General features: G+C 42.1%; 2 protein-coding genes and 1 pseudogene across 4 annotated transcripts; 2 read left to right on the top strand and 1 right to left on the bottom strand.

Annotated features, from left to right (window-relative positions):
* Positions 1-71: 71 nt before the first annotated feature.
* LOC136531443 (pentatricopeptide repeat-containing protein At3g22670, mitochondrial-like) lies at positions 72-5,696 on the top strand. Of its 3 annotated transcripts, none has more exons than XM_066524102.1 (7): positions 72-446; positions 670-747; positions 831-1,069; positions 1,165-1,275; positions 1,639-3,202; positions 4,563-4,622; positions 5,328-5,696. In XM_066524102.1, exons 3-6 carry the CDS (start codon positions 1,019-1,021, stop codon positions 4,616-4,618), a joined length of 1,782 nt encoding a protein of 593 aa, XP_066380199.1. In that variant the 5' UTR covers positions 72-446; positions 670-747; positions 831-1,018; the 3' UTR covers positions 4,619-4,622; positions 5,328-5,696. The 3 variants fall into 3 exon arrangements, with proteins under 3 accessions (XP_066380199.1, XP_066380201.1, XP_066380200.1); XM_066524104.1 differs by lacking the exon at positions 5,328-5,696 and adding an exon at positions 3,689-3,740 and having other exon boundaries at positions 4,563-4,578; XM_066524103.1 differs by lacking the exons at positions 4,563-4,622; positions 5,328-5,696 and adding an exon at positions 3,689-4,556.
* Positions 5,697-6,577: 881 nt separating this feature from the next.
* Positions 6,578-14,592, bottom strand: LOC136531441 (ATP-dependent RNA helicase SUV3, mitochondrial-like). The gene is made up of 17 exons (XM_066524101.1): positions 14,265-14,592; positions 13,586-13,703; positions 13,003-13,124; positions 12,739-12,929; positions 12,395-12,535; positions 10,834-10,956; positions 10,211-10,288; positions 9,695-9,863; positions 9,449-9,561; positions 9,253-9,333; positions 8,399-8,464; positions 8,094-8,158; positions 7,929-7,974; positions 7,730-7,846; positions 7,347-7,438; positions 7,156-7,260; positions 6,578-7,072 (listed from the first exon to the last, which is right to left on the bottom strand). Exons 1-17 carry the CDS (start codon positions 14,332-14,334, stop codon positions 7,033-7,035), a joined length of 1,737 nt encoding a protein of 578 aa, XP_066380198.1. The 5' UTR covers positions 14,335-14,592; the 3' UTR covers positions 6,578-7,032.
* A 100-nt stretch (positions 14,593-14,692) lies between these two features.
* On the top strand, positions 14,693-17,659 carry LOC136531442 (autophagy-related protein 16-like; annotated as a pseudogene).
* The last annotated feature ends 1,379 nt before the right edge of the window (positions 17,660-19,038 follow it).

Below are 19,038 nucleotides of genomic sequence, written 5' to 3'. Positions count from 1 at the left end.
TGCAGCCCCCCCTTGGGCCGAATTAACAGGGAGCAATTCTTCAAAGCCAAGCCCAAAAACACCAGGAAACGTAGGTTCAGCCCCCTCCGGCTGCCTGCGCGTGCCGTCCCCAGCCCCAAGGTCCACGACTCGAGCGGCGCAGCGCTCGCGAGTCGCCCCGTCCGGCCGTCCCCCATCCTCGCGTCGCGACCCCTGGTCGCGACTGGCCCCGCCGCCGCCCTCCGCGCCTCCGCAGTCGCTGGCCGGCTTCGCAGGTCCGCTTGCCCCCGCCTGAGCCCTCCGACCGGAGTCTGGCCTCCGCGGCTCCTCCTTTGGTGGCGCCGGCGGCTACAGGCCATAGCCAGCGCCCAGTCGCCCAGCGAGCAGCGGCCAGGCCGCCAGGCAGCTCCTCTCTGCACTCTGCTCTCTCTCTCTGGTGTGACTGTCTGTCTGTCTCCAGTCTTGAGGTATCATTCAGTATTCCACGTTCCAGTGATTCAGACATTCAATGATTCAGTTTTTCAGTGATTTCACTTTGCTATATTTCATATTGTAGGGCATAATAATAGACTACAATGAAAAGATATTATGCTAAGAAAGATGCTTCAAAGATTGCAACTAATGAGATATTATCACTGTATTTTAATCCATAATATTATCTTGCTTTGCCATTTTTATTTTTGTATGTAGATTTGGCGATGCCGGTCCAAGTGGTGTCTAATTGTGAAGACATATTTGATCATTTAATTATCGGAAACTCTTTATTAGGTACCTTTCTATCATTAATCATTAATAATGTATTGTTTGTTTGCGCACTTTGTGAATTAAGCAATATTTGTTATATATGTTAGTCTATGGCCAGTACGATTTGTTGCCCTCTATAATTTAGCCCCCCTCTTGGTTCGTTTCTGGATCCGCCACTGCCGGCTACCCTGCCCTCCCCGACGGCGCCGAGCTCGCCTTCCATCCCCGCCCAAACTCGTCCCATCCCGGTGCCTCGAACTCGTCGTCCTCGCTCCTGTGGTCGCCACTGGGAAGCATGAGGAGGCGGCCTGGGATCGCTGGCTTGGAGTATGCGGTGGCTACTCTCGTATGTGCAGTTCTTATACTTGTTTTAAATGAGAGATCTGTGTTCTTTCTTCCCTGTTTGGAAGATGAGATGAGATTATTGCTGGGAACTTTCAGAACCAGTTCCGGCTGGTCGGGGAGAATGTGGCCAATGTCAGGACCGATGTCATGAAGGAGCAGCTTGCGACGTTTCGGCCACAGCTCGAGGAATTTACTTGCAAGCATAAGGTGATTCACTCTCCTGTATTTAGTTTAATATCGAAGGAGAAAGAAAACCTAATAAGACTTAATTGTTATGATGCAAAATTTGCAGATTATCTGTTGGCTTCTTTTGGATAATGATAATGATAATGATATAGATCGGATTACCCATCTTTTATGTAATTAAGTGTAAGATCAACGCTAAACCTCATGGCTGCCTGGGACTGGGAGAATCCATGAGGTTTAAACTCTGTATATTAAACTCCTTATCTTATCTGCTAAATGAATCGGCAGCGTCCTGCCAATATTCCTTAAAAAAACATAGTATCATTTATGCTTATGTGTATTATCTGTTGAATTCTTAACTAGAAATGAAATGGTTGTTTTCAGAAAGCATCCTTCTCTACCGTGGGGTTCAACCTGCCCGACTGGTTCAGGAATCCAAAGGATGGTGATCCTTGTTCCGGGTTGGACGGCAATGGCGATGATGACTTTGTGCTCCCAGCCAAATCAGATTTCTCAGAAGAACAAGGCTGCTCGGCTACCGGTGGAGGATCCAGACCACTGTCGATCCTTTCCAGCTGCCCTGCATCCCATGAAGACGCCGAGTTTGAGGCCGACGTGGATGAGGTCAGCAGGATTTTGAGATCCCGGTTTGCTTCTCCAGAGGCAATTGTGATCGCCATGGACTGCTGCCTTGTCAGGGTGTCAGCACGCCTTGTCGACAAGGTCCTGATCAGGTTCAGCAATGATTGGGTGGCCGCATTTGGGTTCTTCACGTGGGCGGGAACTCAGGCAGGCTACTGTCATTCTGCCGATTTATATGACATGATGGTAGACATATTGGGCAAGTTCAAGCAGTTTGATTTGATGTGCGGTCTGATCAGTCAGATGCATGAGATTGGGGGGTTGGTGTCGCTAGCGACCATGACGAAGGTGATGAGGAGGCTCTGTGGGGCCAACCGATGGAGTGACGCCATTGATGCTTTCCATAGAATGGACCGCTTTGGGGTGGCGAAGGACACAAAGGCCATGAATGTGCTCTTGGACACATTGTGCAAGGAGAGGAGTGTGAAGCGTGCAAGAGGTGCCTTCCAAGCTTTGAAGGGGACAATTCCTCCCAATGAGAGTAGCTTCAACACATTGGTTCATGGCTGGTGCAAAGCGAGGATGCTTAAGGAGGCTCGTGAAACGATGGAGGAGATGGAGCGACATGGTTTCCATCCTTCAGTTATAACTTACACCAGCCTGATAGAAGCATACTGCATGGAGAAAGATTTTCAGACGGTTGATGGTATCTTGGATGAGATGCACACAAAAGGATGCACTCCAAATATTATCACATACACAATTGTGATGCACGCGCTAGGGAAGGCTGGGAGGACACAAGAAGCTCTGGATACTTTTGACAAGGTGAAGCAAGATGGCTGTGCCCTAGATGCTTCCTTCTACAACTCTCTTATATACATACTCTGCAGAGCTGGGAGGTTGCAAGATGCAAATTTTGTGGTCGAAGAAATGCACCGAACTGGAATATCCCCAAACTTGACTACCTTTAACACCCTGATTTCTGCTGCCTGTGATCACTCTCAGGCTGAGAAAGCACTTAAACTGTTGGTTCAGATGGAAGAACAGTCATGCAAGCCGGACATCAAGACGTACACCCCCTTGCTGAAGCTATGCTGCAGAAGGCAATGGGTAAAGACGCTTCTGTTCCTGATATGCCATATGTTCCAGAAGGACATCACCCCTGATTTCAGTACATACACGTTGCTGGTGAGCTGGCTATGCCGGAACGGGAGGCTCACCCAGTCCTGCTTATTCTTGGAGGAGATGGTGCTGAAGGGCTTTGCTCCACAGCAGGAGACCTTTGATCTTGTGCTGGACAAGCTTAAGAAGATGGACATGCTTTCAGCTGTGAGAAAGATTCAACTTCTCAGGATGCATACAGAAGGTACGGTGTAGGAGCGGTGTTCCATCTTACTTGAGAGAGGATGGTCATGGTAGACAGTGTTATGCTGTATTGTCAAACACTAGTGAAGCTGAATCTTGAATAGATGGGAAAAAAAGGGTACCCAGTGCATACACTGTAAAAACTACTGTTAATCTGTTGAATCTCTGCCTTCTACACTTGAAAGTTGTACTTGTCATCGTAGGCTGCTTGCATTTTTTTCTCTTTTATAATAAGAATCTATGTATATGCACATAGCAACCAAGGATCGACAGTTTTTTGCTTGCACCTTAATCTTGCCTCGATTTGTAGTTGTCTCTATCCTTTTACCCTTGCCAGTTGAGAAGGGCAGTATATGCTTGTTTTTACTTGGAACTTTTCACCACCATATTGCATAGCCAGACTGTTTGCGGTAATGCCTTATGCAGGTTCCTTATTAGTATATACGAATTTTGGTGCAGTAATTCTCACTGTGTATATGCTTTTCAGGATCTTCAGGGACATCAATTACTCCCACATAATAACAGTGAAGCCTAACAATGTACTTGAAGCCATCATGTGATGTGCCTAAGTTATATTCAGGGGCTATTTCATGAACATACTTATTTGTTGAAATGTTGTGGCCTATCCATGTGGCTTACAAATTCCAGCCATTCTCCAGACCTTATGTTCAACAGACAAATTTCCATAGAATTATAGCCACATTTATCTATTAAAATGGAGCACCAAGAGAGACTTATTGCCTTTTTTTTAACTTCTAGAACAGGCTTAAAACATTTCTATGCACTGTCTTTCCACTTTTCCAGCATTTTAACCTTTTTTCATCCTTTTGTCAGCTGCTTTGAAACTTCCATTTTCTCCGTGCCATCAATGGATACTTAGCACGCATCATTTCCACGTAACACAGGATCAATTAGTACTGGGCATATAGCATATTGCTCAGAGGATAATTTTAGAAATTTTGGAGAATGTTTATTCAGTTAAAGAAGAATTACCTTGACTTGCTTTCTATTTGCATTAATCGTATATTTACCAGTTAACTATCTTGTTGGGTATTTTTGAGCCTGCTGCTTTGTTGTGGTGAAACCTTGACTATCTAATAAAAGAGTATGCACGAAACTATATCTGAACTTTGAGGGTGGTGCGTCAATAACATGCATTGTGGATTTTACTAATTCTGCAATCCTAATAGTGGGTACCTTGATGAGTGGCGATAGATCCTGTCCAGGGTTATAGCTGCTTCCTTTTTTCTTCTGATCCACTGATGTTGTCTCACTTGTGTGCACTCCTACCAATCCAAATATATTCGTTTATGCCTGATTCGAATTTGTTTTGTTACATAGCAATGGTTTTCTCCCAGCAGGTTTTTATACCATTGGACAGTCATATGAACTTATAGATTGGAATCGGATCAATTGACAAGGTTAGTTTACTAATATAAAGATGGATACAGAATGGTTTTACTGCTTTGATAGCTTTGCTCTCTCCTATCTACCATTTCATTTTCGTATGTAGTAGTACATACATAGATGTGCACAGTTTTTCGTTAGACTGATCTAGAGGCAGGGCTTGATCACTAAAGTTTTCACCTTTATATTTAAAGCCATCTGTATAGATTCCCCGTAACAGCTAAGCATTTTTCTTGCAATGCGTAGGTTTGGAGATGATGTTCACTCTGCTTGCATTGCCCAGACCTATAATATTAATTGCCACTGTAGTGTGTTATTGTAACCAATGTGTTTGAATTCAATTTCTTGGTGTTCCATTGTTGAAATCAGCTGGTGCACCCTTGGTGCATTGGTTTGCACACGTGCTGTTGTTTCACGGAGGCAGTGCCCATAGTGAGGGGAGTATGTCAAGATGCACCTACCATGATTGTCTTTGATGAACTTTAACTGCTTTGAGCCTTTGACAAGCAACATGGGGCTATTTTCCGTTCTCTACTTAAGGCATTCTTGTGTTCTTGTACATCCTTGTGCCTCACCAAGCTAATATTCTGGTTTAGTTAGATAATTTTGCTATAACGGCATCGGCATCTATCTTTTAACTGTGATCTTTGTGTTTAAAAACCACATGAAAACTGTACAGGATTTTTTTTATTAACCCTTTTCTCCCTTGACGGTGTCAGGTAGGTAGACACGAAGGGGAGCCCTAGCTTCTCCGCTGCAATACAACAAATGGGCCAAGACTTGGAAAGATGATGAATACAGACAGCATCGAGGGGCGGAGCCAGCCCTCTTCATTACTGTCACGTGACAGCAATGATTTCTGTTGATTTCCATTATAAATTGATGCTCATATGTGAAGTTAAGCCATGGTGTGACATCAATAGAATTTTGGGCTGGATCTGCCCCTAATCGAGGGTCTGTAATTTAATGGTAACCGTGGATACCGGTTCTTTGGGTTGATACCCACTTCTTTTTTTTTTGGCCTTTCTGGGCAAATACTGGAATGGATAAAGCATGGTAACGGTTGTTTTGGGAGAGAACCATTATTTATAAATGTTTTGCCCTCCTCATCAACATCGTTTGGAACTTCATTTTGCAACTCATCAGCAGTGAACATGTAACATCGGGACACTTCAAAAAATCTGAAAAGAATCTATGTACAAAACTAAAGTGTCTTGACGGTGTCAGGTAGGTAGACACGAAGGGGAGCCCTAGCTTCTCCGCTGCAATACAACAAATGGGCCAAGACTTGGAAAGATGATGAATACAGACAGCATCTAGGGCAGGGGCGGAGCCAGCCCTCTTCATTACTGTCACGTGACAGCAATGATTTCTGTTGATTTCCATTATAAATTGATGCTCATATGTGAAGTTAAGCCATGGTGTGACATCAATAGAATTTTGGGCTGGATGTGCCCCTAATCGAGGGTCTGTAATTTAATGGTAACCGTGGATACCGGTTCTTTGGGTTGATACCCACTTCTTTTTTTTTTTTGGCCTTTCTGGGCAAATACCACTACCTTGGCCTTAGGCATTTTTTGGGCCCTTTCTGGGCAAATACTGGAATGGATAAAGCATGGTAACGGTTGTTTTGGAAGCAGTGTTTTCCTAAACGCTAAACAGTCGGTCACCTACCGTTTAGCCATTATTCAGGCAAAACGTTCCATTAAACAGGCTAAACGGCCAATTAAACGGGGTAAACGAGTGATTAAACGAAAACGGCGCACCACCGTGTAACGTTAACATAGTGTTTAAACGGGCTAAACGACCGTTTAGACGAACAGTGTTTGGAAGAGAACCATTATTTATAAATGTTTGCCCTCCTCATCAACATCGTTTGGAACTTCATTTTGCAACTCATCAGCAGTGAACATGTAACATCGGGAAACTTCAAAAAATCTGAAAAGAATCTATGTACAAAACTAAAGTGTCAATGGATACATAATCATTCAGATTTTGCACTGAATAACAGCACAAGCAATATTATTGTCCTCTTTATATACAGGATTAGAGCCGCCATTGCTGCTGCTCATGGAACTCAGGTTAGCTTGCACAAGTACTGTCTGCATGCCTGTTAATACGCAATCTCCGTCTCACAAGCGGCCCTGTCATGGGCTCATGGCTCTATTTTCCTTATGACTTTACACTGGAGTGTAGTTTCATTTGGGGTATAAAAGTGCTACTGGTCGAACAGAATCTAGATGATCATGGTTTGAGATGAGTCCACGTATCTCTTCTGTCATCCGAAATGTCGTTTCACTTTGTGCCGATGCCGATGATCCATAACCAATGAGAATATTAGCGCCTGTTCCTCAAATGCTCTGGATGGTTCCTCAAATGCTCTGGACTGAAAAGTGGTGAGACTCACTTTCCTGTATAGGCCTTCTACTTTGGTCCTGGGTTGACTTCTTGAAAATATTTGCGCCTGTCCATTAACACCAAGATGGTTACTTGAAGAAAGATTTAAAAAAAAAAAACTACAGAGAACAATTATTAAAGAGATCATACAATTGCAATTCATCGTATTCTTGGAGCAGGTTTTGTGCTCCACGCAAAAACTTTCTTCGGCCTTGTGGTTGCCATCCTGACCTCTCCAGATATTCTTCGATCAACCTGATATTACCAGAGACAAAAAATACCACATAATTGATCTACAGAATGGCCAAAAAAAAGAGTTCTAGATGGATCTAAGAACTTACATGCTACAGATTGACTTTTGAGAGGCAGCCACTTCACGGTCTGGAAAGGAATCATCCATTCTGAAGCTTAACCACACATATAACTCTAGGACCTGAAGTGATCACCATAATAATTTGTATTCAGAAGAATGTTGACAATATATACAGTAAATGGCTATGAACTGACAAGTTACTAAGTTACTGCTACAACAACAACAAAGCCTTTTAGTCTCAAGTAGTTGCAGTAGGTTAGAGTTGAAACCCAACATGAAACACCAACAAAAAGAACAAGAAAGAATAATAAAATAAATATATACAAGGCATCAATGATTGTGATATTATTCGGTGATGTAAAGCCTGCTCATGGTTCAGGAGCAGTAGGAATTTAGGAGCAAATAAATAACCTTGTGAACAGATTCAAGCTCCTTGAGTTGATTGTCTGTTTTAGGAACCTGTAATGTTCCAGGTGTGAATATCTCTTTAAGTCGAACAATGCCTTTCCTTGCATAATTTTCTGCAAACTGCATATTGAAGAAATTAGAAACATGTGTCCTAGTTCCACAAAAATATAGCAAAGGAAAATAATAAGATAGAAATGCTTGCCTGAACTAGTCCTTGGACAGATATATCATCACGTATGTCCACTGGACTGCAATATGAGTTGGAAAGTAATTAGATAACAGTGGTTCACAAGAGTTGTGGAGCAAGACAATTCAAAAATACATACAAGAGGACAGATTGGTACAGCATCACAGTAATATAGATTACCTGATGCAGAAGAGGTATTTATCATACAATCCGAGAGGGAAATCATCAACTATAGCAGCAACCTTCTGTTAAAACAACAAAAGAAATAATACTTAACGGAATATTATACTTGCAACTTAACAGAAAACATACTCTACCTAGGAAAGTTCACTATTGTTATAAATTTAAGGATAATGTGATGTCATTGTTTTTTCAGCAGGTATTCAGTCTATTTCTACCCAAACGATTTCATCTTGATTTTATACAATGTTTCCTTGTAGAAAATTTGACCCAATAAAGAAAAAGGCACTTATTGAAAAATATACCAGCATATCTTCACAATCAGCAATAAAATAGTCTGGTGATAGTTTAGCCTTCTCCAAGAAACGTTCCTGCAGCCCAACAAAATGGAAAACTAATACACATTTTCTGATCATAAGAAGTAGCTGCAAAGAGCCAGAAAGCACTGATATACATTTGGTGGGAGCAAACTAAATATGATACCAAGCTATTCAAGAGATGATATCTCCAGATATGGTAGATTAGGATCATGTAATCCCGGTTTGCCTTATCTTATCTCTAAGGGAGCCTTCTTGTCTCCTAAGCAATGTACACCTATATAATCTGCCCATGAGACTCAGAAATACAATCGCCTATTCCACCAATTCTATTCCTCCTATACAATGTAGATAGACGAAAGGCAACTCTACTTCAATATTCTGAGCAAGTCAACTAAAGCTGAGCAGCAGAAAATTGAACAAATACACAGATACCTCAAAAGAAATGAAAATATTGTGAAGGAAATTCAATTGATGCCAAGGCAAAAGATTGTGACATATTTTCTTGAACCAACCACCTAAAGAATTATGAAGCAGCTATAGTGCTAGGGATCTGGGCAGTTTTCTCAGTCCTGCTGACGAGTTGTTTCGTTTTAGTGCAAAACCCAGGGGAGTTCTTCCCTCAGGACTGTGTTTTTATAGTGCTAGAAACTTCTGATGGATATTGAAAAATAGCACAGGAACTTGTAGTATCCCAGCTAAATGGTTATCACAGTATCACCACTAAGTTGTTTGTCAAGTAAAACATGTAACTTTGCTGTTGACAATCAGTTACAGAATCCAAAGTATGTGTTTGTATTGAGGCATTTTACACAGCATGAGAGATGGTTTGTTTAGCTTACCAGTACAGGGTGAAAAAAGTCAGTTCCATGTAATCGTGAATACAAAGATAAAAAATCAAATGTGGGGAAAAGTCCAGCACGCTGCAGAGAAACAAAGTCAGCAGTTGTGGTTGTTTGTGCTAATTATGAACTATACAAAGCTTCTTGCTGCATTCATATTGCTGGAAGGTAATCTAGTGTGCAGTAAAGAGAGTACCTCTATAATGGGGGAAGCTGATTTCAGAGACGAGTGCAGCAATGGGAGATCTTCAGCATTTAGACAGGTCACTTCTCCAACAGGGAACTTAGACCCATATCTCCCAGCCCTGCCTACAGAAAGAAGGCAAAAGTCAAAACATGTAAGATGTGCCCAAAATAATGCTCAACAGCCTGTGAATCAAGGGAAAACAAAAGGGCGAAAAGGATACTTCTGGAGGTAAAACATAAGAAGAAAATTCAATACCAGCGATCTGTTTGATTTCGGCCACAGTTAGTTCCCTGTTGTAGAAACCGTCAAACTTCATCATTGTAGAGAAAATAATTCTGGAAATGTTCAGATTAAGACCCATTCCAATAGCATCACTAGCTACTAGCACATTAAGGTCACTGGTATCATCATTGAACATTGTCGCCTGCAAGCTTAAGGAATAGGTTAATTCACGCATGACCACCAACAAGGTTACTTTTATGACCAAAAAAAAAGACTACAAACATGACTCACAAAATCTTGAAATCCTGGCTAAAATTATGAGCTTGTGGGTTATGGCATTAATTGCGCAAACCAAGAAAAAACTGGTTGGCTGTGTACTTTAAAGTCCAGCATCAATACTGGATGGCCCTGTATGATTATCATTGAGTATTACCCAAGTAACATCTTACACATGCTGCTATTCATCTTAACATATGGAACGTGTGGCATCAATGAGGCAAAAGTACAATAGTATAGTATGACAGTAAATACCCAGATGTAAGCAAATACCTGCTTTGTTCGAGTTTCTGGTGGCAATGAACCATAGACCACAGAGCAAAGATGTTTTCCCTCCCTTTCAATTCTTTTCTGAATGCATGAAAATTTGCAAAATAAGAAAGGTGCCAGAAACTTCATATTCACTTCATCTACTGGATATCTTTTTACTGATAATTAATTCTAATCTGTTATCTGTAGATCAATACAAGGATGTGTTTTCAGGGTTTTAATGTGCAGACATAGGGAAAAAAGTTAGCAGGCGTTGTCGTGGTAACTCCGTTGCTGGTCCTTGATCTTTGTGCATTGGATCTGCCCCTGGTTTAATGGGTCCACTCTTTTTATGGTTGTGGATTTGAATTATCTGTTTCACAGACTTCAGTTTACATGGAGTATTCAATTGGCAAGGCTTATGAAAAGCATACGGAAAACAAACATACTTTGATGGTTGCTAATAGAAACAACTACTATCCTCAGATGTCTGATTTTGCTCATTTCCTAGGCTTTACTGTATTTGTTTTATGTTTTTCAAGAACTTTGAAGGACATGTTATGTTTATTTCTTAGATATGTGGAGTACATCATGCAAATGCTTGATATATGAAGCAATTCTGCAATGGCCAGTTGAACCATACTAACCTTGAGAGTATAAATTCCACGTCTTGAAAATGTTACTAAACAATCTCCTGCCTTGATGTTAGAGAAAGACCCAAGTGGAGACTTCAGAGGAACCAAAGGAGATAGTCTCTCATAATATTGAACCTGCTCAACAACATAGGATCTGTAAATTTGGATATTTGCCTGATAACATTCATTATATGCTTGCATCAGTACTTTAGCATTATCAAGGAAAAGAAAATTACTCCCTCCATACCAAATTATAACTCATTCTTGCTTTTCTATATACATAAATTTGCTATGCATATAGATCGACACTTATGTCTAGATACATATAGAAAACTCAGAACGACTTATAATTTGGAACGGAGGGAGTATTATGCAGAACAACAAATTCATTTGGAAATCCACTTGGATATTCTTTGCATATACAAAAGAGCAGCATAATAGCATACCACCAACCAGAGCTGCATAAGACTGCACGTTATCTTCCCATTAAGGCCTTGTTTAGGATGCGCATGTATTCATCTCAATCCACATGTGTTGAAGTGGATTGGAGTGAACTAGAATTCAATTCCATTCCATTCCACTCCAGCACATGTGGATTGAGGTGGATACACATGCATCCAAACAAGGCCTAAGGAGGTTCCCAGATGGGTTTACTCTATAGTTGTGATTTTTTACAACGGTCAACATTTATTAACATTAGATCAAGCACACGAAAGTACTGCATTGATAAATATTTTCTTAGAAAGATTTAAACATATTAAAATTGATAATAGTGGTTAAAACTTGTATTTTGGAGAATGCGGCAATGTCCATGCCACTTATATGTGATCACAGGAGGTACTAGACAAGATAGTTACAATCTAAGGCCCTGTTTGGATCTCCTAAGAAAAATGAGAATGAGATCCAAACACTTAACTATCTATCCAAACGGGACCATTTTTTCCTCTCTTAATACAATGATACGCAGCTCTCCTGCGTATTCGAGAAAAAAAAACCCCTACTATTTAAAGATTTTCACTATACGAAGGCAATAATCATTATGAGAATGAGATTCAAACACCCCTCATTTGTTTAATCTAGAATCCAGATTCCATATCACTATCTAGAATCACTATGAGAATGAGATCCAAACATGCCACAAGTAGGGCAAGGGCCTAATTGAGTAGTATGACAGATGGTGTTATCCACGAAATATGATATTCAACATATATAAATGTGAACGAAGCCATATTTGAGTACGTGACAATGTCAGAAAAGTGTTGCATATCTTAAGCCAGCGTGGAGATAATTTGAAATACTTAAGCTTAAAGTCAACTAAGTCTTGCAAGATACAGATATTGTTGATGTTTCATCACATAATAGGTAACTACATCATATCTCTTTCTTGTACAAAAAAACGGTCTGTCCATGTCAAGAAATCTAACTTCATAATGGCAGTATACTAGCAGAGTAACATGGCTTGGCAACCTTAACACACTTCAAATTCACAACTACGATATATGGACAAAAGAATAAATAATATATAAGTTCGCTTGTAGCACTATTGTCCATTTGGTTAGTTCATCTAGATTACCGTAACTACATCACCAGTAGCTTCAAGAATTCGCTGGATAAGGGGAACAGCAGCTGGGTCACCACAGACATGAAGTTCATCTGAACAAAGCCCCAGAAGTGCACGTGTGAACGAATAACCCCTTGATTTACAACCAACCATCTATTCCATGGAATAAGACAAAATTAGAATGATGGGGGATGTTCCAAATAACTCTTTATTGACAGTGAGAAACACAATTGTTTTGATCATTTATTAAAAAATAAAATCAAATACACAAGCCTCTAGCTTACTATTTGTAGTTATTTATAGACATCTCTGGTATCCCATCCTAGCAGTCTACAAATGAGTGTTACTTTAAGTACCTGAATTTCATCAATAATAGCACATTGATAGTCAGTTGTCACATCAGCCATCTCAACTGTCAATGAGCTATGTTTTGCACCTTCAATTTCGTCCCTTTCTTGTCCAGTAATCAAGTTACAAGGGATGTTAACTTTGTTTAACCTTTGGGCTATCTCTCTTGCTAACAATCTCAGAGGTCCACAGTACACACCTACAAAAATTGAAGAGAACTCAGCAACCATGGTAACAGTACATTCCTTAGTACATGTTGATCAAAATAGTACCTGAAGAGCTGGCTTCTAGTCTCTTGAGAGCACTATAAGTTTTCCCACTGTTTGTAGGGCCAACATGTAAAAACACATTACGCTTCTTTTCTCGGGCTTTAGGGTACCAGATATGAGGATGCCTGTTGTCCGAGGTAGCACATAGCTTAATTGAAGTTTACATGGGAAAATAAATGAGAAGATGGGCTGCTACATGCTAGCATGCAAATAACCCTTAGGTTCACATTACCCTTTCAGTATAACCATTGGACCATTCCAATAAAAGAAAAGGCATGATTATTGCTAGGGAGAACTACACAAACTACAATATAAGTGCCTCCCAGTTATTTTGAACTGTACTCATAATTCAAGACACTATAATAACTTACTATATATTGGACTTTTTTTTGTGTTTGTGTTATGGTGAATAATGCTGGGTAACAGTAACAGCATCCCGGACTGGAAGGTTACTTTAGGAGTCAAGGAATGGATTGTGTTGAAGGTATTATGGTACAAAATGCATGAAATTTATACACCCAAACTTGAATATGCAAGGAAAAATTTGAATTTTACACAAGTCAATAGGATACGTATTGATTCTTACGTCAGATCAGTCAAATCAAACTTCCCAGAGTTATGGTAGGTCCTCCAAAATCTCAAATTAGTAGAATTCACCATTGAGTGTAGATCAGAATTGGAAAAAAGGCCACAAGTATATACAACTGTACAGAGTATGGAGCTTGTTAGACAGAAAAGCAATTCTTAGATATGTAAGAACAATGTATAATGGATAGAACCACCAGTGGCTTTGACACTGGAACAAAGTGAAGTACTAAAGCAAATTTTAAAGTACAAGGCAAAGAAGTATGAAATAATAGCATAACCACGATACAGCACTGTGCTGTCCTTTCCATACATGCCATATACACCAAAACTGAGACCACAATTTCTTGTTCCTAGTATGATAAATTTCTTCAAAGCTATGCTCTATTCATCAGAAAAGAAAAGAATACTACAATCACAACCGAACAAGAAAATTATCGCCTTTTCCAACTGCTCATTTATCCAATCAAACATGAAACATAACACAGTGATGCTACTAATAACCTGCAAATAGAGACTACCACTGATACCACCACTGGTCGGTAATGTCTGCAGAGGGCGCGTTTGGTTTTGGCATTCCACCAAACACATGGCACCGGACCCCCAACCAAAAGAACAAACAAACCGACCAACCACCATACGCAACGCCCAAGGATCCAACCTCCCAAGGTAGTACGTACCATTTCGGCACGAGGAGACCGCGTGGGGCGACGAGAGCGTCCTCTGGCGCAGCAGGACGGCAACCGCCATTATATCTGATTTTCCTTTCCCCTCTTTCTATCTCACTCACTTCCCTCTGCGGCGCAGCACGGTTCAGACTCGACGACAGCGAGGTGCCCGGGCAACCTTGATCGCGCAGGACGGCAGGGGTCCGGGGAGAGGGAAACAGCCAACCAATGCGCCCGTTGGGTGGGTGAGGAGGAGGCGGCGGCCGATGCTTTCGCCGGGAAGCGAGGCAGCGGAGGAAGAGGAGAAGAAAACCATGCGTGGCCCCCAAGACCGGGATATTCCTTTTGCCCATCGGCCCAGTTCACTTATTGGGCTTGGGACGAAGGCCCATGTATGGGCCCACGCTATCCAGCACGAGTCCGAGTCCACTTGCGGGTCCGGATGCCGCCTCCGCTTCTTCGTGTTCCTCTTTCTTCTAGTTTCGACTAGTCTTCAACGAAGAGCGGAACCGAGCCGCCCTGACCGAGAACTGAAGCCACCGGACGCGCAGCCTCCTTCTCGCCTGCTGCTGCCGAAATCCACGGGAGAATGTGAGGAATCCTTCAACTCGGCAGCTAGCCCAGTTTATTTCTTCTTTGCTGTTTGCCTGACACGAGGGGGACGCTTTGCTGTTGTTGCCGGGTGTGTGCAGGACGATGGCCGAGGCCGAGGCTGGTAGGGCGGCGATCCGGCGCGCCCTGCGGTTGCTGAAACGAAGGCACCTCGCCGAGGAAGGGGCGCACAGCCCGGCCATCGAGGCGCTAACCCGTCCCTTCGCCGCCCACGTGAGGCCAATCTCCTATTTTCCTCTCCCTACTTTTCCCAATCTTGCAGTTTACTCCTTCCCTTTTTGATCGTACTTTGAAGTCTGCAAACGAATGTGAGCCTACTGGATTCAACTGTTTGTATCGCCGGAACATCCCAGTTTTTTTTTTTTTTTTTTTTTTTTTTGAGAATTTTGGACGATAACTTGGGTGTTTAGTGAAGGAGAGGTTGTTTTGTTAACTCCTTGTAGGCTTTGGAGTGGAAAGAGAAGGCTGAGAAGCATGAGTTGGAGCTGCAGCACTGCTACAAGGCACAATCCCGGCTCTCTGAACAGCTTGTAACCGAGATAGAAGAAGGTAAAGCATCAAAAGCACTGCTCAAAGAGAAGGAAGCGATGGTTACAAGTTTGCAGGCTGAACTCGAGAAGACGAGGTATTAAATGTGATTTATTTTTGCTAAGCTTGGTCACAGTTGTGGAGAACATGGTACTTAGCACTTGTGCAAAACTTTTACAGCGAAGAGAATGTACAACTAAAGCAGTCACTTGACGAAAAAACAAAAGCCTTAGATCTTCTCATTCAAGAACATCAGACAGTGAAAGCCGAACGTGAACAAGCATTGACGAAACTAAAAGCTGCAGAGGATGAGAACCAAAGTCTGATTGATCGATGGATGCTAGAGAAGATGAAGGACGCAGAGAAGCTCAACGAGGTACCTTATTTTCCTTTTGTTGCTTAAAATGCACGTTTGCAATATGCGATATCTGAAATCAGGGATTGTCCAAGCATTATGCTTGTGGCTTGCCTACTGAGCATGATAGACAAATTAACTTTACCTATTAGGCTATTAGCAATGTATATTCCTTTATCATAGTTGCAATGAACCTGTAGTAACCAATGGAGAATTGGAGATACATCAAAACAAGGATGCTTATCATACCATAATGGTGCAAGCAACAGTACAATATTTCTCTTGGTAGAATTTCGTTGGTTTAGTTCTATAATTTGCATCAACTGCCGAAGTGTATCCTTGTAAGTGACCTTCTTAGACCAGTCTTGAAATATCTGCCCCATATTTAGCTAAAAACTGTACCCATAACACTTGCATGTATAAGTTACTGCTTTAATTGTTGTAAAATAATTGTCTAGGCCAATGCGATGTATGAGGAGATGGTTCTAAAGTTAAAGACAGCTGGAGTTGGTGGTATACAACTTAATGCACAGCAAGAAGCTGATGGCATCATACGGTGTTCTGAAGCTGGTTACATGGAAACACCAATCCCATCAACTTCCACAATAACTATTCCGTGCTCATGATGGTGGGTGTGGATCTTTGATGTTTGAGCATAACTCAGACAAGCTAATTAGTGGGGGTCAGGATCAAACTGTTAAGATATGGAGTGCATCTACTGGTGCCTTGACCTCCACCCTACATGGTTGCTTGGGGTCTGTTAATGATCTTGCCGTGACCAATGATAACAAGTTTGTGATCGCTGCCTGTAGCTCCAATAAGCTGTTTGTGTGGGAAGTCAAGTGGGGGACGTCCTCGCCACACTCTGACTGGTCACACAAAAAATGTTTCATCTGTTGATGCAAGCTGGGTGAAGAGCTTTGTTATTGCTAGTTCATCCAATGATCGTACTATCAAGACTTGGGATCTACAGACAGGTTTCTGCAAAAGCACCATAATGTCTGCAAGCAACCCCAACTCACTAGCTTTCATTGATGGTGACATCATTTGTTCGGGCCATAGGGATGGAAATCTTCGGCTATGGGATATCCGTAGGGGGAAATGCACTACACAGATAGCTGCTCATCTTGATGTCACCTCGGTCTGTGTGTCACGGAGCAAAAATTTTATTCTTACAAGTGGGAGAGATAATGTGCACAACCTTTTTGATGTTAGAACACTGGAGATTTGTGGAACATTCAGGGCCATGGGTAACAGAGTGGTGGGCAGCTGGGGCAAACCTTGTATTAGCCCTGATGAAAATTTCGTTGGTGCTGGTTCTTCTGATGGATCTGTTTACATATGGTCGAGACTGAAGAATGGAACACCGACCATCCTAGAGGGTCATTCTTCACCTGTTCTCGCAAGTGCATGGTGCGGACTAGGACCTCTTGCTACCTCGGACAGGAATCATATTTATCTCTGGTCTTGAGAGATTTACAAATTCATAAAGGCATCCAATCCAAGATCTGGACACTGGAGGGTTTCACTTCATCAGTATGCTAAGATGTGCTCTCTTTATTCTTGATGACACTAGTTTTAATGTGAATGGATTAACGGGTTCTGGACATTGTAAATATCAAAAGTGAATGTTCATCATAGTGATGACTACTTCAGTTCGCCATCTGTGTAATGGTTTGCGATGTTTTGATGGCTGAAATTTCTTGATATTGGTTCAGTTTGGTGCTATTTTAAGGGTGAACTTTTGAAACACCGGTCAGCTCAGCAAACATCGTCCAGCATTAAGGAAAATGACATTGACATAGGAATAGTTTCTCCATAGCACTTCTAATTTGAATGCGTTTGTTAATTTTACTCCAATTAATTTATTCAGTCGAGATATTCTGGGCTTACTTGTGTGGCATTCTATATAGTGAAACCTGATAGTAGTTCCTATTTTTGTATAGTTACTTCAGGGTGGTAATGGCATATGTGCAGAAAATTATGCACCTGCTCTTCTTCATCGTTTTTCTTTTGGTCCGTTTGTGTGAGGAGGGGAGTTGAAAGTCAGGTTTAGTTTAATTGAAGCTTTATCCAAAGAAGCTTAGTCTGTAGTCTTGCAACTGCACTTGTTTCAGGAGAGAGATCAATTAAGCCACCTGTACTGTACTTCTTCGTGTCAACTGCCTTTAACAGAGGATGTGTTGTGGAGATAGGAGGGCAGGAGGCCATGAAGACGGTCAAGATGTATGCATCATTGCTGTTGAGTTCATGCACGGGATGTGCACAGCCAGATATGTCGGTACTCGTTCTAGGTGCACAAAATTAATTTCGGAGAACATGAGCTATGTTCCTCCAATTTTACAACAGGACAAAAAAGGTTCAGAAGAGCAAGTAAAGAAGAGCTGCATGATAATGACGTATTTGTTAATCAGTGATGGCAGTTGTTGCCACAACTTGATTATATCTTAGAAAGACCAAAAGGGGAAAAAAAAACAATTGCACCGCCGTGTCACCAACCCTTGAAAAGGCACTACTAAGCTAGCCAAACCACCCTTTTTATTTTACAAGAATTATGCAGCACGATAAGCTAAAGCTCGTCCAAAAAAAATGGCCTGGTGCTCAAACTCATCATCATGAATATGATGGCCTGCAAAGAAAGAGAGAGATTTCAATGCTCAGGCAATGCCCGTCACACCAGGCCATCATCAGCTGTGGAGCTGACAGCGCGATGCGAGCATGTTCGCTGGTTGGTTTCTGAGCTGATAAGCTCAGCTGATGCTGGTTTGTCGTGAGAGAAAAACACTGTTGGATAGCTGAAACAAAAAAGCGAACTGGCTGAATAAGGAAGAAAATGGGCGTCAGTTTCAAACCAGTCGGCGTCACGGAAAGGAAGCTTGACAGAGAAACCGAAACACTCTCGGGGATGAGATCAGATGAGACCACGAATGGCCGAGCGGAGAAGGAATCAGGCCCCACGGGGCAGAGAGACCCATGTCCACGGGGTCAGCCCTCAGCCGCAACCGCTCGCCGGGGCGGGGCCCCTGACGGCGACGAGGCACCGCTCAAGTGGGCGCTGGGCGCATCCGCCCCACAGCCCCGCCCGCCCGATCGTCTGGTCTGGGTGAGCAGGGCAGCAGGGCAGGCAGGGCTCGCCACAAGAGACATCAATCATTGAGCTCTTTTCCATGGGTTCATGCCGCAAGAAACCCACCAATGATTGGGGACTCGCCTCACCCACGGCATGCAGCAATAGCATGCTCTCATATGAAGGATCGGTATGGTTTAATGCTGGATTCGTTGGGAAATGGC

The sequence above is a fragment of the Miscanthus floridulus genome, unplaced genomic scaffold, assembly GCF_019320115.1.
Source record: "Miscanthus floridulus cultivar M001 unplaced genomic scaffold, ASM1932011v1 fs_353_2_3, whole genome shotgun sequence".
Classification (NCBI taxonomy): domain Eukaryota; kingdom Viridiplantae; phylum Streptophyta; class Magnoliopsida; order Poales; family Poaceae; genus Miscanthus; species Miscanthus floridulus.
This window is presented reverse-complemented; position numbering and strand designations above follow the sequence as displayed.